General features: G+C 36.2%; 1 protein-coding gene across 2 annotated transcripts in view; it reads left to right on the top strand.

Annotated features, from left to right (window-relative positions):
* The window catches only part of DCLK1 (doublecortin like kinase 1), a 171743-nt gene that overhangs the window by 69510 nt on the left and 76235 nt on the right, over positions 1-25998 (top strand). For both annotated transcript variants that reach the window (XM_026708829.2, XM_026708827.2), the window contains exon 5: positions 23295-23411. In XM_026708829.2, coding sequence (XP_026564614.1) covers positions 23295-23411 — 117 coding nt within the window. The remainder of the gene's footprint in view (positions 1-23294; positions 23412-25998) is intronic.

The raw sequence follows: 25998 nt of genomic DNA, 5'->3' as shown, positions 1-25998 counted from the left end.
CTGCCATTTCGTTGTGATAAAGCACACTTCAGTTGTGAGTTGCCCAGGGTCATTTGCTGAGATGGGCAGCTATATAAATGAAATAAATACTGAAAACTGAGGGTTTAAAGTTTGCCTCAATTAGCACACATTCCTTGTATGTGTTAACCTTGCTAACATGCTCCTGCTCCTCCAAACACTTGTTTTTCTCACAGTCCTTTGCATTCTGTCCATGTGTGACCTCAGCTCCAGAGAAGGCAAACCAAGCCATTATGTAGCAATAACCAGCCAATTATCAAAATATATATTATTTTAGTAGATGCCTCTTCTTCTCTGGCAGAAAAAGCAAGGGCTGTTTCATAAGCTTTCCTTATGCTTCCTTATCCTTTTTCTACCTTCGGCAAGGATTGGTAGCAGTAGCAAACTAGTATTGCTAGCAAATGCTACTGCTGCTATAGACATGGCTAAGGACGTAGAGCAAGTAGAAGGTAAAGCTTCTTTCTAGGTGTCATAGTCAAACTTCATCCCATAGGTAGGAATATACCACATCACAGAACACAAAGAATCATGAATAAATAGAATTTTAAAGAAGTAGGAAGCCATAACCAAAGAATTTCAGCAACCGCTATGGTCAGAAAGGAGCCCCATATATAGAAACAATGTTCAAGTCCACTTATGTTCCATTTTCCTTCCCACCTTATGTAACAGACCACTGCCCCCCCTCTCAAGGCTACCGTTCTGTGCTTGGTATTTCACATCACAAATTCTAATGTATATTGCCTATCAACTCTGCCTTCCTTCTGGAAATGATTAATCAGGCAGAGGTACTCCTTATTCTTTGCTGCCATACATTAGAGTAAGCCAACTCTAGGATCGTATGTCAGTACAAGGGAATGCAAGAAAAAAACTAGATACATTAAGTTCATGAGATATACTGTATATTGGCTAATTTAAGAATGTAACCTTTTGGTTGAAGTCATGCCTCATGCTATTCCATAATGTGGTTGGTTTGCTTCTTTGGCTTAATTAATTGTGTCTGATTTGTAAATTATGATTGTGGAAATCATGTACCAAATCATTGACCAAAAGATGGCAGCAACCAGACTTTTGTCAACACAAAACATCAAGACAAAGCATTACACATTGTGCAAACATAGCTTTTAATTGAAAAAAAATATATATTTACTAAAATGGTTTATCCTTGTGGGTTCACGCATAGAGCGTATTGTGCTTACTTTCTTCCATTAATATTCTTTTTGCTGAAATTCTATAGAAAAAGTCATCCTGAATGTATTTTCTTTCTAATCCCTCAAAAGTTTTGTCAAGGATTACATTGTTACCCAGTTCACATTTTGACATTTTGTTAGAAGCAGGTAGTTGTGAGATTGATGCTTTCCCTAAAACAAAGTGAATTGGAAAGATTGCCACATAAGATGCTATTGGCACTTGGACAATTGGCACTTCCTTTGTACTTTTGTTACTTGGATGGATACCCTTATATGACCTCATCTTCTTCCTGAGAGAACTGTGTCTGCTATATCTCTCTATGTACTAATAGTACTGTATAAAAGAATTTAAAAAATATTTATGGTGTATAAGAGCTGACTGAAATAATACAATTCTGGGAATAACTTTAATGGCATGGCTGCATTTAAACTTCATATTATAAACCTAATTCCATATTATAATGAAGTAGATTCTTTGTTTTGTTTTGTTGTATTCAATTTAGATTTGAAATGGCATTTGAGATGTCAGATCTGTTTTTCTGTTGACCTTTTGCCAAGATGAGTCATATCTTGCTACCCAGTTAATTATCTAATAAGGATAGTGCTTAATTTCATGAGCTGGCCTGGGAAGCATATCAGGAAAACATGATTTCAGAAAGCAGCCTGAATTTCTTAGAGGACCGCAATAAGAAAAAAATCAAATTTAACAATAAAAAACCACAAACCATTTTATAGAGTGTGTCAAACAATACAGCCTTCTTGAATATCTTGCCCATTAGTGTTTATCATAATGTGCCATAATTTAATGGCAAAGTGTGGTTGCCATATTGTTGTTATTGTTGGCACAATATTAGCTTTATGTGTTATGATAAATTATTTAATCATACTTTATTGAATAAACCACACCTCTGATTTTTCACGGTAGGTTATGGAATACCAAAATACATATTATTAAACAGTTGTCTAAACTCAAAAAATACTAGGTTCAGTACAGTATGGGAAAAGTGTATATATCTCACTCATCAAACAAGAGATGCTTGAAGAAACTTAGAGAAGGGCTTTCCTAGTAGCAGAAATCCTTCACATCTATTATCTAAAGAGATAAGTGTGTTATTCTTTGCTCCATGGCTTCAAGCAAAGGCTCTGGACAGCTTCCATGATTCTCAGAAAACATGACCCACCCTAATAATAAGCCAATCCTAAATTTTGGGGGGTGGGCCTAATATTTCCCTTACCCTGAAAATAAGTCCGGGGGATAGCATGGCCAGCAGGAGTGGTGGTACGGAAGGGGTGGCAACTGTTCGGTTGCAGAGAGGGGTAAAAGTCATTCTTCACTGAAGCAGAAGCATTTCGAGCCTTCAGCGTATCCCAGGATTGCAACGCTGAAGGTTCGGAATGGAGCCTTCAGCGTTGCAATCCTGGAAGACACTGAAGACCCCGAGTGGAGCCATTTTCATGAAAGGCAGGAAGGGGATGGGGAATTTTCTTCCTGCTATCCATTCCTCTTGGAGCAGGACTCTGCAAGGCTTGCTATGGCGTTGCACTCATGAATGGCAGCACATCTGTGAGCTTCATCACACCGGTGCAGCTGACATCCTGCTGTGAGTGGCTGTACCAGTGTATCCAAACTCGCAGTGGTTCCGGGCACTTGCACATGCATTGGCACAGCAATCCTTGCAGGGTTGTGCTTGAAGAGACTGTGCCAATGTGATGAACCTCACAGCAATGCCGCCGCTTGCATGCGCAACGCTACAACAAACCTTGCAGGGTGCTGGGATATGCTGAAGGCTTGGAGTGGAGCCGTTTTTGCAAAAGGCAGGAAAATGGGAAGGGAGAGGGAGCTTGAGGAATGGATGACAGGCAGAAAAATTCCCCTCCTCATTTTCCTGCCATTCGCCAAAAAGCCTCCATTCCAAATGGTGAAACTTTGGAATGGAGCCTTTTTGGAGAATGGGAGGAAAATGGGAAGGGGGAATTTTCCTGCTTGCCATTCTTCCCTCAGTCTGTACTAAGCTTGAGGAATAGCTTCTTTTGGCCCTACAGAAATGGCCCAGTGGAGACGCAATGGTGCGCATGGGGCATTCCTTTCGGCCACTAAAGAAGCGGCCTGGTGAAGAGGCAAGGCACATGGGGCATTCCTTTCAGCCATGATAGAAGTGGCCCAGTGGCAAGGCAAGGCGCATGGGGGAAAATTAAGACACCCCTCGAAAAGATGGCCTAGGCATTTTGGGGGGGGTTGAAAGAAAATAAGGCCCTGTCTTTTTTTCTAAGAAACACAGTTTTGGTCAGTAAGTTTTCATTTAATCCAGTAATAGGCAGGGGATTAGATTTGACAGTTTAAAATTACTTCTTATAAATCCTAAACCGTAGTATATTTTATTTCATTAAATTTTAGTTTACCAAATAAAAGATGGGGTGGAATAAAAGCCTCTTCAGAATATTTTCTGTACTATGTTGTAAGGAAGTAATAATGGAGCCCTAATTTCTTCCTCAAAGTATTGGTTCATATTTTCTTTATTGATGCCATTATAGCATCTTATACAGAGGTGGTATTCAGCAGGTTCTGACCAGTTCTGGAGAACTGTTAGCAGAAATTTTGAGCAATTCAGAGAACTGGTGATAATCTTTCCCCTGGCATGGGGTGGCAATGGAGATTTTACAGTATCCTTCCCCTGCAACGTCCACCAAGCCACACCCATCAAGCCATGCCACGCCCACCAAGCCCCACCCACAGAACCAGTAGTAAAAAAAAATTAATCCCACCACTGGTTTTATACCCTATAATACAAAAATCTAAGGATAATGCTAATGTAGCTAATTCTACAGATTGCCTTTAAACTGACTCCTAAATATGCCACTGAGTTTGATGTTTCCACCTCTTCCAAAATATCTTTTTCATCACATTCTGGAATTTGGGCAGGAAATCTTTATTTGCAAATTCCTGGTATTAATCTTAGTTCTGGTGCCTTTTAAGGAACAGGGCCAAATATTTATATTTCTCTGACCAGAGGTGAACTCAGAACAATCAAGAAAGCCAGACTATATCATCAATTGCAAAATGCTAATGTTCTGATGCTCAGTCTGAGATGGATATTAAGATACTGTATCACTTTTTCTGAAAGGTAGTTGTCAGTATATGATGTTCACATATGCTCAGAAAAGAGTTTTTTTTAAATGTTACTTAGAGTTGATTACTCATTTGGCAACATGGATGTGTTCTAACTGGCAAATGAATCAGATATTGGAATCATGCATGCAATGAATATTCCCAGTTTCTAAAATAAGCAGTAATGTGAAGGAAATCCCATTTCTATAAGGATGTGATAAGTTTGATGCTGGGGTTGGACTAGATGACCTACAAGGTTCCTTCCAACTCTGTTAATCTGTTAAATCTGATGTCTTTAAAACAGCATTATCTTATTTGGTGCCTTTCAGATATGTCAGAACTAGAATTCCCAGAACATTCTGCCATAACATATGCAATAGACTTGAAGAAGCTTCTTTTTTTTTAAGAATAAATTCAAATTAAAGCACACTTTAAAAGTCTGTACCCATGGAGAATTTCTTCTTTCTTTAAAATTACTGAACAGGGAGGTGTATGTGTGTGTCTGCATAAAGAATTATCCAGGTAGAATGGCAATTCTGCAAATGAGAAAAAGACACAGCTTCGTGTTTTATGGAGATTATTCTGTAAGATAAAAAAAACCCTCTCAGAATTTATTAACTGTATTCCTTCCATTTAATGCAACTAGAAATACATATACTTGTTGCCATTTTATGATTCTACTGTACCTCTTCTGAAGGCAATTTAATTAATTAGAAAAATTGAATAGCTAACATTTTAGCTTGCAACCTTACCTCATACAATACTTGAGTTACAAAGAATATATAGTTCTTGTTTACTGACTACCTTGTTTAGCAACTGTTCTTAGTTATAATGGTGATAGAAAAGTAACTTGTGACCAATCTTCACATTTACGATATTCTCAGGCCTATAAAGCTAAGAAAAAATTGAAATCAGATTATAAGCACAGTTGCAGTTTCATTTACTGATCCACTTAGCTTAACAATCAAAAAGCTGGTCCCAATTGTAGTCACTAAACAAGGACTACCTTAGCAACTGTCCTGTTTACTGACAATTTGAAGTTATAATGGTGCTGAAAAGGAACTGTTCTGACTGATTGTCACACTTATGCCCATCTTATACTGAAAGCATTCTCGCAGTACCATGATTCCCATTTGTGCACTTTACTATTTCTATTTATGCACTTTCAGTTTAGTCTACATTAGTGTACATTCAAAGTGACAATAAAATTATTTTAAGCCTTCTTTTTAAGTCTACAGCCAGCTCCCAATAGGCTTAGTTCATGGAGAAGTCAGTAGTGAAATCACAAGTCATGATTGCATGATGTCTTGGTTAACATCTATGTCACTTAGCAGTGGAATTGCTGATTCTAGCTATGTTCATTAAGTGAAGACTAGCATCGGTGTTGGCTTAGTGTTTCTAAACACATGTGCTTTTAGATAACTATGGAACTCTTTCATTTGTGATTCAGATACATTTCCTCTTCCTTTGTAACTTTTTCATTTCTCATATTTTAAAGGAAAAGAGTTTTCTAAAATCATTTTTAAAGAAAGGAATACATTGAATATGTGCAGATGGCTATAGTCATCCTACATACATTCTTTGGATTTTAGTATTTTGCAGAAATATGTTAAAAAAGAAAAATAAATATCCTTTATCATGTGCCTGACAGACAGCCCCTTACTATAAAATATTTTAGAAAAAGGAAGGAATGAGGAAGGACGGGAGGGAGGAAAGAAGGAAGGAATGAAGGAAGACCTTTGCAGTTTGTGACATTTAAAGGATTACTGTTGAATATTTAAAGTGAAACAAAGCTCTGATCGTTATACATGACTTTTGAATTTTTAGAAAAATCTGCAAAGCTAGGAATAAGTGACAATGTGACGAAACTGATATATATTTCTAGTTGCCCCAAGATCCTCTATTAAGTATGGAATTATTTTTGTCTTACTGCAAAGTTCATGGCAAAAGAAAATATTTTTGTTTAAATGAAGACACGGACCTTCACCACAAAAGGAAATCAAAATCTTAATCACATGCCCTATTTTCTTCACTGCTGTGGCTGTTCTGATTTATTCTAAGCTGGTAGTATCTTTGTAAGATTGCAGTTGTCTGAAATTAGAAGATTAATGTACTCTTTGGCTGCAGATTTTCATCCAACAGAGGAGGTTGGGTGTTGAAGTGGGAGGCTAGAATTCTGTTTATTTGGCAGGTTTCCTCTTACCCACTGCATCACTGCCTGTGCAGTTCATTTACTGTGTGCATTTTGGATTTGAAAACTCTCAGTGTAACGAAGATACATCAAATTATTTGCATTCATAATACAGATTTTTTGTAGGATTGATGTTTGTTTCAACTAGTCTTTATTGCTGGGATTTTTTCCAAATCATTTGCAGGAGAGGCCTTTCTCTACTTTTATTATGTGCTGAATTGAATGACTCCCATCTGGAAACAGATGTATTATGGTAGCACAGTCCATTTTATTGCTTTGTTTCTTTCCTCAATTTTCTCCTGCATTGCAGCAAATTTTGAGATAGTTATAATGCGAAGTAATTAAAATGAATATATGAAACAACATCGGAAACATAGCACTCTTCTATCTTGTTACTCGTTGATTAGATAGAGCTATATAACATAGTAATGCCTCTCACTGGTTTTAGAAAGTCTTTGGCTGGAATTTCTTTGTCACCAAGTATAAGCATCTAGACAAAGAAACAGTTTAAAAGAATAATGTCTTCTGAAATTATTCAGAAAAAGCTTGCTTTCATTAAAATTAAAAACAAATTATCATTACTTTTCAAATTTTTAAAAATTATTTTACATAGTAGAGATTCCTTTCCTTTCCGCTTATTAAAAGACTTAATGATTGATGTAAAGAAAAAAATAATGGGTCAGTATTTTTATATCCTATCACAAATTGTAAACATTTGTCAATACAAACTATTTACCTGTAGCAAATTCTGAATTTCCAACCATTTATATTTGGCTAACACATCACCAAACCATTCTACCCCTTATGGAAGAATATGACCTTTTGAATAAGCAACAACATATTTTAAACTGCTCAATTTATTAAGTGTAAATAAAGCCTTTTTATATTCTATAAAACTAAAAAATGCATTGTATAGAATTAAAAGTCTAAGAAAAAAGAAAGAAACTTATACTTGCAGAGACCAATATTTCCATAGGATAAAATATAAAATAAAAAAAAACTGGGCTGACACAAATTTTGAAAAAATCATGAAGAAAAACTTTTACAGTGGGTGTATGTGTTAAAAAAATTAAATACAAAAGAAAATACAGACGAAAGCTAAAATCACAGGAAAAAATATTGTTCTAAATAGGATGAACTTAAAATGCATTCCAATAATTTTCCTGAACCCAAATATGTCTCCAAAAAGCAGGTATATTTTAAAAAAAACCTTGCTATTGCTTTAATTCTAAAATATCTCAGCAACATCTGGATATTTAAAAAATCACATCAATAATTAAAAACAGATAAAAATGTATGTGCTCAAATTTAGAGGCTGAGTCTGTTTCATAGCTCTCTTTAAAGTGCCCACTGTATAGGCATTGGTGATCAGAGCTTTACTAAGAACTACTTCTGAGCCTTTTGTGGAGATTCTTCAGAAAAGCAGATTATCTCTGTGCTTTTCATCTGAAAGAAAATGCCATGATAAATGCAGAATATGACCTTCCACTTTTAATTTTATAAATCTGAGAACGGTGGGACTGTTTTTAACTGAATGGAAATGTTTGATCACTCAGCAAGTGACTTCAATTTTAAGCTATTAGAATAACTGCTATGAAAGAATCTCACATATAAATGCTGATCTTACCGTTTTAAGTCATTTGTAGGAATTGTAAATACTTGCTGAGTAGAGATGCTTGTTTAAATATGTAACTTCAATTGCAGAGTTTTGTTAAACTTTCAATGGTATTTTTCAAGCTGAATTATTCTGGTTTCATCTAAATCAGTTACCATTTTTCAGATCTGCTTTTTCAATATAAATCACCAGATTTCTGATTTAACACTTGAAAATGTTGATTAAAGTTATGCACTAGATTTTATCTGCATTAATCTCCAAATTTGCATATTATGGAAAAGAGATTGAACCCTCCCAGGCCCAGATTAGATTCAGCTAAAATTGTCACAGTTCTGCAATCTGCTGCCCTTCACATTTATTTTCTCTCTCTTCAGTTTGGGACCTATAATAAATCAAATGAAAAACATTGCAAACCAATAATTTAAATAAAAAAGAATTCTTGTATATAAAACAAGCTGTGAAGCAATTAAAAGATAAGCAGATGAACATTTATTTGGAACTGATCCATTTTATAAATCTGGTATATCTTTCTGTTTGACAGTCTATAGTTTATACGCCATTGTTATTACTCCCTCGAAATAATTGTATGTGGTACAGTATAGTAAATACAATTGGAACATAATCCTTCATTAATAATTTCAGATACTTATTTAAATCAGATAGTTTCTCTGAGGATGAATCCTATATTTGGGTAGCAATTTTGATGTAATCCAACCTAAAAATTGGCAATTAATTTTATTAATTGCTAATTTTATTAATTCATTCATTTTAGTTTACTACAAAGCTTTCTATACTTTCCTTTCAGATTTAAAATGTTCTATTTATAGCACATAATTTTATATATGCTCCAATATTAAAATTTACTTTGATTTTTTTATACAAATCTAAAAATTGAGAAATAGTGGTCATTAGTTAATAAGATATCTAAGTTAAATGTCTGACAAAAAAAGAAAGAAAAGTGAATACATAACCAGTGTTTTGAGAGGACTATGTCATTTTAAATTTTTGAGGCTGGGGTAGTTTATTCTTCAGTATTTATTTAGTTAAAATATCAATATAGGCACCCATTTTTCAGACAACTCTGGGAGGTTCCCAAATTTTAAGTATTTAAGTATAACATTACCAATCTTTTAAAAATTGCACTTGTACCTGAAAATTCATAAGATCCAGATTTACTATATATGGTTGTCAACTGACCAGAAAACATAAATTATGTCAACTCTGAGCAAACCTGGCTGAAGCCATCTTGTCTTGCCTCACAGTTGCCATGAAGCCAAAGAAAGAAGAGGAGGGGGGAAGTAGATAGTTCAGCTTACAGTCAAAATAAAAAGTTTTCCTGTGGAAACCAAAGTCATTGTAACAGGTGAAGGAGGAATGGAGCCTGCCAGCCATATACTTTGAACAATGTGACTGATGACAGTGAGAAGGGGGGAAGTATTAATCTTTTAATTAGATGAAAACCATGGGAACTTTCAGAGTTGGTTTTCACTGGTTGTGCCAATATGATGTATCCAATAAACATGTTCTTAGAGGAATCTACCTGCCTTGGCGATCTGCTTTCAATGGGTGCATTACTCAGAACACTGACAGTCTACATCTTTTCACATATCCTGGCTGACTGTGATTTACTGGTTAATTTACTTTGGCTACTTGGTTGTTGTTTTTTCAGTCATTTGCAAACTTGTAATGGATTAAGGTAGTTTCTCTTTCTTTGTTTTATATGCACTTTATACTTTTAAAGCTGGCTAATATTTGTGATTCTTGAACCTTAATGTTGGATACTAGTGTCAACTTGCTCTGAACTACAACTTTTAAATAAGAAATCTCCATATTTTAAAAGACACAAAAACTTTAGTTAGAAAGAATTAATCATAATTGAAGTCATGAAGATAAGCTGATCACCCAAAGCAGTTCCCACTGATTTTGTAGCTCAAACATTTTCTAGGTCAAAATGTAGAACTCATTAATTAAAATTTGGGGTGATTTCCAGGTTCCTCTGACATCTACACACACAAAAATATTCACTATAAGAAATGTAGATATTTCAACAGCTTGAATATGCTTTCAAATTGATTTTATGAAGTGATTTTAAGTATGTGTCCATTTATACATTGTAAATATTATTGTTTTTTCTTAAATCAAAAAGGACTATAATTTATTAGCCTACAATGCTTCAATAAGTAGAACATTTATGTAAACATAAATATAAATGTCAAAAATTCAAAATATCATGATTCAACTCCCAAACAATTGTATGTGGCAACTTAGAATGTTATTTCACACATTTAGGGGAAGAAACCCTGAAGTTGGTACAGAAATACCCCTAAGAATGTTAGGACTGGTATATTCTGTTACCTCTCCTGTTCAGATTGAAGAAGTTGCTTGGATGGGCAGTGAAACATCTCAAACACCAACAAGAAAATAAGTCAATTTGTTGTGCTTCATCTTCCAGACAATTCTACCCGAATTACTGAGAATCTTTGACGTTTGTGTAAGCAGTTTTTAAAACCCTTTTAACCTTGGTTGGATCCCTTGTTATCAGTGAGACAAATCAAGTCCTTTTGATTGAAAGTCATCTGATTCAATTATATAGTAGAGAGCTCATTTGGTATAGTGGCTAAGGCACTAAGGCAACTTGCCCATTCACAATTTCTAGCCCACTTTGGATACAGAGCCAACTGTGTGACCTTGGGCCAGTCACTTTTTCTCAGTCCTAGAAAGGAAGAAAAGGCAAACCAGTTCTGGAACTCGTGCCAAGAAAACTACAGGGACTTATCCAGGCAGTCTCTAAGAATTGGACACAATTGAATGGAAGAAAGAAATTAAATATAGTTAAGTCTGGAATCATTCCTATAACAAGTGTTACAAATCCAGATAACCATTAGGTGGTACCAAAGGAAAACATTTTATCTTATGCTACATTTAGTGATTGTCTTGAGTTTTTGCAACCCAGTTTTGTTGGTCCTTCTATCCATAAGCTAATATTCATAAAAGTATCATTAGTTTTAAGAATTTTTCTGTTGGCCCTAGACAATGATAGTGTGTCCAGAAACAATGCAATGGTAATATATTTTAACTGTAATCCTTCTTTTAAAAATGCTTAAATATGGAGAAAATATTCCATATTTCATAGCAACTAAGAACCAAGTTGCGCATTGCCTAAGTAATCTATTTCTTATTACCTTTCAGACACTGAAAAAGTATTGCTCTATTATAGATGACATCCCCACAGTAGCAGAAATGGCATCCTAACAATTACAATTAAATGATTTTTTTCAATAACAGAGAACGGTTTTGATCTTCTCAGTGGTTTATCTTTATAGCTCATATGTTTTCAGAGCCAAGAAACTGTCTTCATCTCTGAGAAAATAGTTTTCAATATCCTTGAGGCAATTCCAAAAATTAATCCCTGTCACAGAAAAAAGCAGGAGATGGTTGAGGATTAGGTTTAGGTTTTAACTTAGCAGATGCTCAGTGACAGGTTCTGATCCATATTTACAAATAAGTTTTTTGTTCTCTTGGAAAACCATATAAGGCGAGTGGTGATGGAGGAAATCAAATCTGCATTCAGTTTCCCTACCAAGATTTCATTCCACTTATTTACATTAAATGGTTTATTTAAAAAGGGTTAGAATATTAATTGTGAAAAGAACAATTCAAAAGAAATTTAAGTATTGTGTGTGCATATTCTAAGGAATTATAAAGTGTTCCTCTCTAATGTTGCTATTCCCATTATTTTTATGTTGCTGGTGAATTTCGTGTGTTGTCTATCTGTTGTCTGTACTAAATATTTCATATTTTAATAGGTAACAATTTTCAGTGATTTCACAAAAATTTATTATAGAGTCAGCAGTACAGGAACAATTTAAAATGTTGCATACTTAGCAGTAGTCCATCTTATATAAATCCTAAACTGCTGTGCAAGAAATATTTATTATTTGCAGTTGTTTCCAAAAATATGATTGCATGCATCTCTAAAACAACTCTTTGTCTCCCTCTGGTAAGATAGATTTGAACAAGCTTTACAGAAGTAAAAGCCAGGCAAGAGTCAGGTAAGAACTGACAGCTGGTTCCAGGATAAACATGATTAATTAAATGTGAACATAAGGACCTATTAAAGTTACATTCAAAGCCAAATTAGTAAAAAAAAAAATTCAATTTAAGAAAGCATTGAATTTTTGTTAAGCCAAAGCAGGTTTAATTTAAACAGCATAACCAAGAAAAAAAAGATCAAGATAAAAGTGGAAATTTGGAAAAACAAAGCAAGGCAAGATTTCTACAGGTCATTAAATAGATAAGTTGCTTAGATATCTAGAAAATCAGTAATACCAAGTAATCACCTGTTCATTATTCATTGGTAATGGCAGGGAGTATGTGAAATTAATTTATAGGTAGCCCCAAAAATGCTTTCTTCCTTAAAAGGCAACTGGACTTTCTTGTTTTTTTCCTGTGAAAACATTTCATGTATCATCTAAGAAGCTTTTTCAGACCTAACTAACTGGTGGGGAATGGAGATATGTATATTCTTTGCATTCATCTGGTCATTAGCACTGTGAAAGTAACTGAGACCACTTGGCGGTTTATCTGTATCCTCAGAATCACCTCAATTAGAGTGCAAATGAGTGGAGAACCTTCTTGGGATCGCTAAAAGGACGGCATTATAAAGTTCTACTACATGCATACTTATGACCTTATTTCAGCTTTTCTTTGTTTTGCACACCTGCAAAGGTTGTAAATAGCCATAGCACTTAGACTTACTTATATACCGCTTCACAGTGCTTTACAACCCTCTCTAAGCAATTTGCAGAGTCAGCATATTGCCCCCAACAATCTGGGTCCTCATTTTACTGACCTTGGAAGGATGGAAGGCTGAGTCAACCTTGAGCTGGTGACAATTGAACTCCAAACTGCTGGCAGCCAGAAGTCAGAAGAAGTAGCCTGAAGTACTACATTCTAACCACTGTGCCACCACGCACCACTAATGCAAGGATTAGTCTCAATATTATTTTTTCAGAACCATCACAACTGTGAATGGTTCTTAAATGAGCTATTTTTTAGAAACTTTAGCACTGGGACAAAAAAACTGGCAACTTCTGATTAGAAAAGGCAATTCATAGAAGGTGATGATGGAAAGTCTCCATGCTGGTCCAACCAAATCAAAATTAAACCTGACCTTCATTCTCTGGCTTTCCAGAAAGGCAGCTAATAACAGTAAAAGAAAAGAAACAGAAGTAAAATATGCAAAGATAAAAACAATACTAAGGGGCTGGTGAAAGAAGGAGCTCTGACTCTTTTCCACTGGCAAGAGAAAAGGAACCAAATACATTTTCTGAGGAAACAAATTCCAGGACTTGATAAATTGATAAATGTTCTTAGTGACAAAGAACTCACTGAAGCCTTTTCTGCGGGCTATCAAAATAATTTAAGCTGAAGTTCATACTAGGGTTCATTGCTCGCTCTCTCTCCCTCTCCCTCTCTCTCTCTCTCTCTGTGTGTGTGTGTGTGTCCGTCCATAAATGATACAATTAAGGGCAAGGTTCAAAGTTTTCCATCTGTAAGGACCCAAGAAAATGTATCTAATCTAAGTTGGTAGTACCAAAATGCAGTGACCATTTTACTTCTTACTTCTCTGTATTGATTAGAGTTACTCCTCTATTATATAAATATAAAATTTATAAATACAAAAATAGTTATTGATATTTTTTTAAAAAAAGACATACACACACTATATATAAATATACCTATGTGTCCGTGTATATGTATGTTTTACATAAGGCCATCAAAATGTTGGAAATAAAGGCAAGGGTTAAGCCAGTGTCATCCCTACAAAACCATGAAAAAGATGCCACATAGTTTTAACATTAGTTTATTAGAACGTTATAGTAAATCTGAATACGCTTCCCCTCATTTCTCTCTTATTTTCTTTAAATTAGGGTGGTGTTTGTCTGAGACACTTTCTTAAATTTCACTATAAAGACTTGAGTCATGTTGCTCTGTTTCCTGCATTGATAACAGTTCTTCCTTCTCTCAAAGACCTCCTCTATACTTTTTACAGCCAGTATGGTAGAAGATTAGAAGTCATCCCTATCCTCTCCCCAAAATTATCTGAGTCACCATGTTCTTAGTTTGCTTTATAGTGTTTTTATTACCACTTTCTTCTTTTGGGAATGCTTAACCTTTCCTTGTGAATGGGTAGAAATTCCATAACCTATCCTTACAAATCAGAGAAATTCATAGAATTTTTAGTGCCACCTCCTGGAACTAATAGCATGAGCTTTAGATGTGTGGTAGGGAGAAAAACTATTCTCCACCTGAGTGAGAATACATCAACATACATTAATTATATTAAAATAAGAAAGAAGAATATATACAACTTTCTATTCCATGTTAAATGGCCTTCTGTGACAACAATATTGTCTAAATTAAATTATCTGTAGTACTCCTATATTGGCTAAATTAAATTCTTTGTAGCACTTCTAAAATAACATTCAGTATATTCAGAACCCTTCACAGAATGTGACAAAGGAAAGTAAGATAGTTGAGCATTCCATTTGATGGCTTACTGGCTTGCTCTGATTTGAAAATACTCCGATGTATGACGTCTCCTTTGTCCTAGATTGCCCCATATGGTTGCAACTGCCTCAGAGTACATATTTGAAGGGAGATTTGTAAGGGGGCAATTGCCAGAGCCTGTGGGGGCATAAGCCTCCATGCAAGCATGATTCGTTATTTGAAATGATCAGATTATTATTATTATTGAATGGGAGTTTTTGGCTAACAAATTAGAATGAAGGGATCAAACATTATTTCAGTATTTTGGGTTCTTCCCCTCACCCATCCACTCCATTTATTGAGCCTTGGTGTTCTTCTTTGACCTGAATATTTAACTAATATCTAGCTTATTAAGTTAGTTTCCAATCTTATTATAGGCTCTGGGAGATGAACTAAATTTCTACCAGCTACTGGTAGAAATTCCTGTTACTCTGAAGTTGAAAAATGTATACATGGGACTGATCCTATACTTTCAAGGTGGAAAAATGTAATATTATATAAAGGGCTTACAACTGAGCTAAAGAAACACTATTTTATTTCCATGTGATTTTCTTATCAGATTGGACAGACCACCCAGAATATGGATTTGTTGGAGATGGATACTGATGATTTTGTAAAATACCCAAACTTCTCTTTCCTTAAAACTAAAATATTTTATATTTCTCTTATACAATAAGCGAATAGAATAATGCTTTTAAACTATCCATAATGCTTTTTAACTACCCATAATATTAAAATATAATATTAGAAATTGGTTGAAATTTTTCTAAATTTCACCTTTGTATGTTTCCATTTCAAATTGTGAAGGACAGAGAACTTTCTCCAAATTGTAATTGATTAAAAATAAATTACTTTTCCCAGTGCTTCAATCAAGGCTATCATTATCTATTCACTCTTTAGAATGGAGTCTTGGAAAAATGTCATTAATGATCTCAATTCTGAATTTGCTGCCAAGAAAAATAAGAAAGGAACATTTAACTTTTTAGCTTAGATAAAGTAAAATTAGGGCAATGTTATTTACCAGGACCTGATAAAAAGTGGCAGAATAATATGCAATTTCTCCAATTTTAGAGTTCCTCAGTATTCTTCCTTAGGCAATATAAAAGAAAATTAGAAAAAGATAACTAAATTTAGGTTGAGTATCCAAAACATAATCCACATTGGGCTTGTAAGTATAGTTTGTTTATATTAGATTAGCAAACAGGGAAAGGATGATTATTGGCAGATGTCCTACACTTTGCATGTGAAATAGTATGTTTTTATCTTTTAATTTTAATGTGCTCATTTTTAATATACTCTTTTGTATATTGTGATATCAATATATCACAATATACAAATTATGTACAGCATTTTTGCCCAAGGGAGAAAAATTTTGTTGGCACAAAATGTCAGAAGAAATTTTCAGGAATGGGCCTCAAATGAATATACATTCTATTTTTAAAAAAGTTGGTGCAGAAGGAGGACATTTTGGCCATTTTAAATATCCCAAGAGTCAAACTTCAGGTCTTTTTTCAGATCCAAGTTTTAGTTGTTCTTTCCTTCTCATATTGTATGCAGCAAATTGCTTTATTCTGCTATATGCCACTGAATGTATAATTAAAAACTAATGAAGAATGTTCCTTATATCATATAAAACATGATATACATATCTAGCCTAGGCAATTATTTGTTTTTAATGCTTAGAAAATTACAAAAGGCAACCTGATTTCTGAAGTTTTGAACAATATGTTTCAGTTTTTGTATAATATTGTGACCCAATATTTTTTCATTTAACATAAAATTCTTGACCTTTTCTTGAGGATTTTCTCCTCAGGTGTTTCCTCCTGAGCACGCCTTCTTGTTAGCTGGTTGAACAACTTCTACGTAAATCTTGATTTCTAATGTATTCTGTCCAAGTTAAGGTTGGCTCCCAATCTCTGCTTTTAAGAAAGACTTGAAAGCATACCTTTTAACTTAGTCTTTTAAATTGCTTTTACAGGCTTAACTGATACTGTAATGTTCTTAGGTACTTCTTTATTTCATTCTGCCTTTCTGGATTCTGCAAAAGAAAATATATAATTCTCAGTTTTGAGAACTTTAAGATATGTGCACTTGCCTTCAACTTCATCCTAGCTAGAGGAATTCTGGGAGTTGAAGTCCACACATCTTAAAGTTGTCACAGTTGAGAAACATTGAAACCAGGGGTATCAAACTGATGTCATTGTGGCATCACATGACATATCAGGACTTTCCCCCCTTCGTTAAACCTGGTGTGGGCATGGCCCCCTGGCCCGCAGGTCAAGAGTTTGACAGCCCTGATCTAAACAGACTCAGCAGCTGTCCGATTTTCTTGGTAGGTCAGGACAGGAAACATGTTTTGCAGGAATTCCAGCAATACTTTTTATTGTTGTAATATAGAATAATAGAATCTGGAAAAATTGTCAGAGTTTTTCTTCACTTTCTATTATACCAAACAAAAAAATCAAGGTGGCATTATTTTTGTTATATATTTGCATACTTGTAATACTGCATTATGATTGGTCCGCCAATGCTGATTACTGATTGGTCCTTACTGAATACTTGAATGCTGTTTTGTAATTGGTCTGCCTGATGGTGGGAAGTTTAAGAAGCCGTCATTGGCCGCGAGCCGCGAGCAGCCGCTATAAAAGAGGCTGCTGCGGCTCCAGTTTTGTTGAAGTTACTGAGAGCAAATAAAGAGCTGATTTCACACTGGTCTTGAGTGTGAGGAAGCCACATTCCAGGGAGTTAAAGACTTATTGACATCTGAATCTGTGCTAATTCAATACAGCGACACCCTGCCACTAACGGTCACCTGTGACGCATCACCATTCGGCATCGCCGCCATCCTCAGCCACACCTTACCCAATGGCAGAGAAGCACCAATCGCTTTCTACTCCAAAACACTGTCAAAGGCAGAAAGGAGCTATAGCCAACTGGACAAGAAGCCCTAGCTGCAATAATGGGGGTCAAAAGATTCCATGAATACCTCTACGGTGGGACATTCTCACTAATTACAGAGCACAAGCCACTCTTGGGAATACTCATGGGGAACTGGGCCACTCCCAACATCCTGTCACCACGAATGACACGGTGGTCAGAGTTCCTCGCCGCTTACAGCTACAAGTTAATCCACCGGCCAGGAAAGGACATATCCCATACGGATGCCCTGAGCCGTTCACCCCTACCTGACCTGGAAGACGACCCGGCACCAACCATGTCCACTCTACAAATTGAGACATTACTGAACCTTCCCATCACTGCATCAGACATTGTGAAAAAACCCGCAAAAGACACACTGATGGTGCGGATTCTTAACTGGGTAGGTAAGGGTTGGCCGGAAACTGATAATGATGAAACCTTTAAACCCTTCCGTAACCGACAAACTGAACTCTCAACTTTGAAGGGATGTTTACTGTGGGGTGATAGGGTTATCATTCCAAAAATGCTACAGGAGAAAGTACTGTATATGCTGCATAAAGGACACCCGGGTATCGTAAAAATGAAATCCCTGGCTAGGAGTTACGTATGGTGGCCAGGGATGGACAAGGATATTGAAACATGGGTAGGAACATGCTCTAAATGACAAAAGTCCAGACCTACCCCCCCCTCCAGCATCTATCCTTGACTGGGAGACACCAAGGGGTCCCTGGTCAAGGATCCACATAGATTTCGCTGGACCCACAAAAGGACATAAATTTTTAATTATAGTAGATGCTTACTCCAATTGGCTGGAGGTAAGCATCATGCCCTCCACAATGACAGAAGCCGTCATCAAACAACTAAGAAAATTATTCGCAACGCATGGGTTACCGGACCTATTGGTCTCAGACAACGGGCCGCAGTTCACGGCATTGTCATTTGAAAAATTTATCGCCGAACAGGGCATACGGCATGCCCTAACTGAACCCAGTTGACCGGCTACAAACGGATGAGCGGAACACATGGTTCAGTATACCAAAGAGGCATTAGATAAATTAGACACGGGTGACATCCAAGACAAAATCTATAAAATGCTAACTATCCAACATATAACCCCGAACACCGTGAATAATAAGAGCCCAGCAGAACTCTTGATGGGCAGAAAACTACGGTTGTACCTGGATAGATTGCACCCCACATACAACCCTGAAAAGCCACCAGATTCCTCCAGTAAGTATCGCCCATTTACAACGGGAGATATAGTATAGTATAGTATGTATAGTAGTATACGTCAAAAACCTTACGGGGGATCCACTTTGGATACAGGCTAGAATAACCCAAATAATGGGACCCCGGTCATACAGACTAGACACAGAGGACGGAAGGAGCTGGAAGAGACACATAGACCAACTATGGTCTAGAACAATAGAAACAATAGAAAGAAACACCGACAATCCTAGGAGCGAGGGAGAAGAACATACCCACGCACAAACACCAAATCAACCAGACAATAATAAAACCAGAGAGGGGGGAGATTCATCAAGTGCAAATAAAAGGGGAGGGGGAGACCCTCCACTAACATGACAAACAACAAATCACCAACCAACACCACCAGTAGGCCCGTCAAGAAATCAAAACTACTTACCTACAGACGACTTCGGAAGAAGGGAGCTGGCAGTGGAAAACCAACACAAAGCCACTCCTGGAAGAAGCAGCCCAGCCGACTCAACCAGCCCGGGTAGAGCAGGTGGGAGTGGCAGAGCCGACTCAACCAGCCCAGGTAGACCAGGTGGGAGCGGCATGGCTGACTCACCCTTCCAAGAGGTTCCACAGAGAAAGACGGGAGAGACAGCAATCCCGTCCGAACCAGCCGAAGAAAACACCACAACTGAATTGCACAGATCAAGTAGGAACCATAAAAGCCCCACCTACTTACATGACTACGTAACGTAGGTTGGACCTAACCAAGTGGGGAGGGGTGTTATATATTTGCATACTTGTAATACTGCATTATGATTGGTCTGCCAATGCTGATTACTGTTTGGTCCTTACTGAATACTTGAATGCTGTTTTGTAATTGGTCCGCCTGATGACGGAAAGTTTAAGAAGCCGTCATTGGCCGCGAGCCGTGAGCAGCCACTATAAAAGAGGCTGCCGCGGCTCCAGTTTTGTTGAAGTTACTGAGAGCAAATAAAGAGCTGATGTCTTGAGTCAGTTCTGTTCCCGTGACAGAACAATTTTGAGTTTCTTTCTCACGTTGTAGTTGTACATGTTTGTTAGTTGTGTATCCCACTGCTGTTGATGTTTTAATAATGCCTTGTTAACTTGTTCTGCAGATAGCAGGGTATTTCAAAGATGAGTCATCATGCTCTAGGTCCAATTACGATTACCAATGTCTGGAAAAAGGAGGGCATGTCCTTTGTTTTGTTCTCAAGTCTTCTGTTTAGCCTAGGCATAACCTTAACATCAAATATCTTCTGGCTTTTTGAGTACAGATAGACCTATGACCATAATTTGACCAAAAACCAAGTTGTAAGTCATTACGGTTATAATTGGAGACACCCATGTGACTGGACATAATATTATGGCTTTTTTTGGGGGGGTATGATTGTTAAGCAAATGCTGTGGTTATCAAGCGGATCCATTCATTTGAATGGATGGTTTTTGAGAGAAACTGGCAAAAAACTCTAGAAACCAGTGAGGAACATCACAAATAATTGTCATGTGAATGCAGAGTACCCCAAGGGGTCATAAAGCTGACAGAGGGTGATGCGAGAGTGATGGTGCAATTATTTACAATGGCTGGGAATGTGTGAACATAAAATAATCAGTCGTATCTCAAGGACTACCTATATCTACAAAGAATCTGTTCCTCAGCAGCTTTCCTCTACAGCACAGTGCTTTCCTGATAAATGCTAACCACAAGTTAATAAGCTCTGCTCCTTGACCTTAATTAGTACCCTCAAACATGCATGTACTATGGCCTGAAATTAACAAAAGCTTAACAAGCTATAAACAGAAGTCATTTGCCTCCTAATCTCTAGCACATTCCTGCATTTGAAAAATGAGTCTTTCGGATGCTGGAAAAAGTAATTTAATATACAGATAGGCATAAATACTTCGTTTTTCTGTTTTTCATTGTATTTTTTTGTCACCAATGCCAAGAAAGCTAAACAAGTTAGTGTATCCTCCTTTCCAATTGTTCATGTTCTCCTTTGCCTGTTCAGCTATCTTGAAACACTATGCCAGATGCCTCTCCAATGGGAGAGGGGCTTTTGAGACTTAAGTCAACCCTTTGAGATATACAAGGTTCTGAAACAGACACAGCAGGAATTCTAAGAATAACAAAATCTTGATAACATGTTAGAGTTTCTCTTTGTTCCATCTTATGACAAACAAAATAAAGAAAGCATTATTTTGAGTATCTTTGTTATTCCTCCCTCTTTCTTGAGACTAAATATTTTTTTCTGAAAGTCTTCATTAATAGTTGACTTATTCTTTTCCCCTTCCCAAGGCCAGGTCTACATTCCTTCATAATGGCTTGCCACAAAAAGCAAAGCACAAAAAAAAAATCAAAAATCAAATATCTAAAATGACACAAATTTGGTGGTATAATATCCCAAATACCTTACAGAAGGCATCCAAAAATAAAGGAGATACTGATGATCAGTTGGCAAAAAGAAACTGCTTAAAAGCAACTTCATCAATAGCTCCAAGTGCCAATTCTTGTCATTGAAGAACCAGGACCTTCACCCACTAGATCAGAGGTGTCAAACTCACTTCATCACAGCAGCATCACATGACATATTGGGACTTTCCCCCCCTTCGCTAAACCAGACATGGGCATGTCCAGTGCATGACCCATCCGGCCCATGGGCCAGGAGTTTGACAGCCCTGCACTAGATTATTGGAGATATCTCCAAGCACTCACTTAAACTAGTTGTGTCCATAAAGGCAGGCCATTTGAATGAATTTGGTCCCGTGGAAGAGACAGATGGTAATTGATTGCATTTGGAACAGAAAGTGATCTGACCCTAGTAAAGGAACAATGATAATAACCTCTACAGTTAACTATTAAGATTACTTTAATTATCTAATTATTTGTTTATTTTCTTATTTTATTCATTTAAATGATTTATATGACCACCCACAACTATGTCTCTGGATGGCATGCAAGTTTAATGTGATACTTAATTATTTAAACCTTGATGCTCCAAATCAAAACAATACACCCAGCTAGGTATTACCAGTTGCCTAGAAGTGCTGCATGAAGCAACACCAGAGGCAATTGCCTGGACAGCTGAATTTTGGACATCTAGTTATCAGGCCACTACCATAGAAGTTTTAATTATGTGGACTGTGTATATAAGTTTATTTCTCTTCTGCCACGTTCTCCTCATATGCTAAATAATAATAAATAAGTAATAAACTGTCACAGCCCTTACATGGTGTAGATGTGGAATCTACTGTCAGGGTTCCAACAAATCCACCCTCATTCAAATCAAAGGTCTCAGCCACATCTCAGAGAAAAGAAAATTGATTTATTAGAGGTTGCCATGTTGGCGCATGGCTGGGTGCAGCCAATACTAAATTACATCATACATTTCTCCCTTGACCCTGGTCTTTCCCTCACCCCCGGATGTGACTTCTCCAATGGGACACATCCATCTCCATCATGCTCTCCAATAACCTTCTTATGCTCTGACAACTTTGGGCTGCCCAGGTGATTATCTAGGCATTTCAAGAATGCCTTGTTTTCTCCCCACTCCCTTTTTCTGGCAGCCAAAACAACCAAAGGAGTATCTTTTTAGTTGACATCTACCCTGAAATGGTTCAAAGTGGAATCTAAACCACCAGAACGAGAGAACTTACAAGAACCAGACAAAAGGATCTCTGCATACTTGCCCAAAAGTCAACTTCATATTTTATGATTTTTTTCCCAAGTGACTCACTTGGATCCATTTCCCCAATTACATATTTTTCCACTTCAATTACATATTGGACAAATATTTTATAACTTCATTCTATCAGCTTTCATATGAACTTGATTTCTTCAAGTTTTAGTCAAAGATTCATATTGCAGATGTGGTTTTCAGCACATTTATAGACACAGAGTTGTTCCCAAGTGGGAGGGCAATTTTATTTTTTTCATTGATTTTCATCATTTGTTATGAAAATCTGAAATAGTCTAGTTCTGCCCACAATACACACTGTGTTTTATTGTGTTCACCAAATTATATAGGAAAAATAAACATATTACATTTTTCTTAAAATATTGTGTGACAGACAGAAGGATTTATGTATCTTTCTTGATATATGGAAATAAATTTCAGATTCATCCTTTCAGATATACTTGGCTGTACTTCACACATGACTGCAAATCCAAATGACGAACAGGAGGACTGGAAGACATGGTTATTCAGATTTATGTGCAATGTGTCCATTTATCTGCAGCAGTTTCTTCAACTGCTTTCATTTTTAAGTTGTTCCTTCTAAGTTGACCCTTTAAAGAAAGTTGAGTTTTTGTAATTAGGCCACCAATGTGGATTGCACCACAGAATCTGGGAAAGTCATGGGTTTTGATTTCCACACTTTTATGAAGGACAGCAAGGAATAATTTCAAGATCTTTTTCCCCCTATAAATCATATTGAGAAATAAGAATGCTGTTCAGGGTACTAATGGAATGCTATTTATCTGACTTTTAGAATGTCGTGTAGTGAAATCTACTTCGTATACCAAAATAGCTTCAACACCACGTCGGAGCACCACCAAGAGCCCAGGTCCATCGCGACGCAGCAAATCTCCAGCATCCACCAGCTCAGGTAACATAGTGCATATAAATTTGACTAAGTAGCAGGTAACTTTTTGGCTATCATAATTATTTAAATGTGGTTGAATATTTGTACTTAGTGGTGTGGCTCAAATATACTTCGTTTTCAAAATGGAGGATAGTAAGTGTTTCTTGCCTACTGCAGATAGGATTGTCAAATAATCAAAAATATCTTATCTCGCCAATGAATTGAAGTCTATATGCTGTACAAATATTGTAACTGAAATAAAATTTAGGAAAGAAAATGTGCTTTGCCTTGGATTTTTAAAATCTTTATTCAGAAAACACTTTGTGTAATAGAATAGAATAGAATAGAATAGAATAGAATAGAATAGAATAGAATAGAATAGAATAGAATTCTTTATTGGCTAAGTGTAATTGGACACACAAGGAATTTGTCTTGGTGCAAATGCTCTCAGTGTACATAAAAGAAAAGATACATTTGTCAAGAGTCAAGAATCATAAGGTACAATACTTAATAACAGTCATAGGGTACAATAAGCAATTGAATCATACTAGGAAACAGTCAATAAAATCATAAGGATACAAGCAACAAATTACAGTTATACAGTAACAAGTGGGAGGGGATGGGTGATAAGGAGTAATGAGAAGATTAATAGTCCTTGTGTCTAGTTGTTCTGGTGTGCAGTGCTCTACAGTGTTGTTTTGAGGGCAGGAGTTGAAACAGTTTATGTCCAGGATGTGAAGGGTCTGTAAATATTTTCATATTTTCACACAAGTTTCATACAAATTCTTTGAAAGAAACATTTGTGGTAGAAAACAGAATAGGTACACCCACTTTTTCCTTATTTTAAAGATCTAGAAATTTTAATAGAAGAAAGCTTTGTGGTTGTATATCATTTTTGAGGGCGACTTGCTATGGAATGTTCCTCTAATCCTTTATCTTTTTGTGTGTTTTAAAGTAGATGTTTGGGAAAGAAAAGGAATTTCATGCTATATTGAGTACTCTCTATTTCTGAATTAGTTAGAAGATCTCAGTGATTGTACAGGAGGATTTCAAGTTTAATACTGAGAATGATCAGGTTTGCTCATTGCAGTTTATACATAGGATCTGTATAAGTGAAAAATTGAGCTTAAGTGAGTTTCCTCCCTTTACGACTTTTCTTGCCATTTGTTAAGTTAATTGTTGCAGTTGTTAAATTAGTAACACCGTTGTTAAGTGAATCTGGCTTCCCCATGGTCTTTACTTGCCAAAAGGTAACACTGCAACTGTCATAAATATGAACCAGTTGTCAAACATTCAAATGTAAATCATATGACCATGGGGATGCTGCTGCAACAGTCATAAGTATGAAAAATGGTCATAAGTCACTTTTTTTCGTTGTAACTTCAAGCAATCTCTAAATGAACTGTTGTAAGTCAAGGACTACCTGTATTTTACATCTAATTTTCTGTGTAGGGTAGAGTTATGATGGTGTGAATGTGAACAACTTTCTTATTATAAAGCAGGGGTGTCAAACTGGCGACCCAAAGGCCAGATGTATCACACACAGGCTACGTCCACCCCAGCTCCGCGAAGGGGAAAAACATCGCGATATGTCATGTGATGTTATGTGACACAATTAAGTTTGACACCCATGTTATAAACTGTCATGAAGACTTCAGTGTTAATGGAATTTGATCCATGATAAAGCACCCAAGACATCTCGTGTGATCTTATTTTAGTCTCTTTTTTTTTTTTTTTGTAAATATTATTAACACAGCATAGCAAAGGAAATCTTATTTGTCTGCAAGGATTTCATGATAGAAGCTTAGCTGGGGAAGCACATGCCTTTTCCCCTGCTTTTCCATTTTTATTATTGAAATAGCAATAAAACCAAAAAGTAAGGTGCATGGTCTCAGATTCTTACTTGAGCTTAAGAATGTCTACTGTGTATTCCAAACCATGTACCAGGATCTTCAGTCTAAATTGTGGCTACTTTTTGAGCTAGACCTTTTGCCACTGAACCCTGAGAACAATCTATCTACAAATTATAGAGTATACTATCAGTAAAGGATATTAATCTCAAACTACCCCCATCCTGTTTTCTTGGTTTTTTATTTAAATTAGACCTGCTACCCAATATGCTAGAATGAATTATATCATAGAACAAGACAAATATCAAATATCAGAAATACCTTGATGAGTTATACTGTAATTAATATGCCAGGAATTTTTTAAAATTCTTCTTCCTTATTTCAATTCAAGAGAAGTTTAATAGTAAAATCTTCCAGAGTGGTGATTGATTTTCATTTACTGAATGAGCGCACACAGAAGTTGGAGAGGCATATGTTATAAATACTTTAATTTTTACATGGACTATGGTAGGGGTGGAGATGGAAATTCCAGCTCTAGTTCTAAGTGTGTATGATCCATTATTCACTTCCAACTTGTTAATGCTAAAATTTCAAGATGCAATCAAGACCATTATGCCAGCAAACTAATATTAGTTTGCAGAGTAATAAATTACCCTTTTCTAAAATTCTTTCTCCAGCTGTTTTTACCATTATTGTTATGCCAGTGCTTTATATAAGAGTAGAATTGTCCATCGGCTTTTAAAAATAGAACAAAAGATAAG

This window comes from Pseudonaja textilis, chromosome 7, assembly GCF_049901715.1.
Source record: "Pseudonaja textilis isolate UNSWEBS1 chromosome 7, rPseTex1.2, whole genome shotgun sequence".
In the NCBI taxonomy this organism is placed as follows: Eukaryota; Metazoa; Chordata; class Lepidosauria; order Squamata; family Elapidae; genus Pseudonaja; species Pseudonaja textilis.
This window is presented reverse-complemented; position numbering and strand designations above follow the sequence as displayed.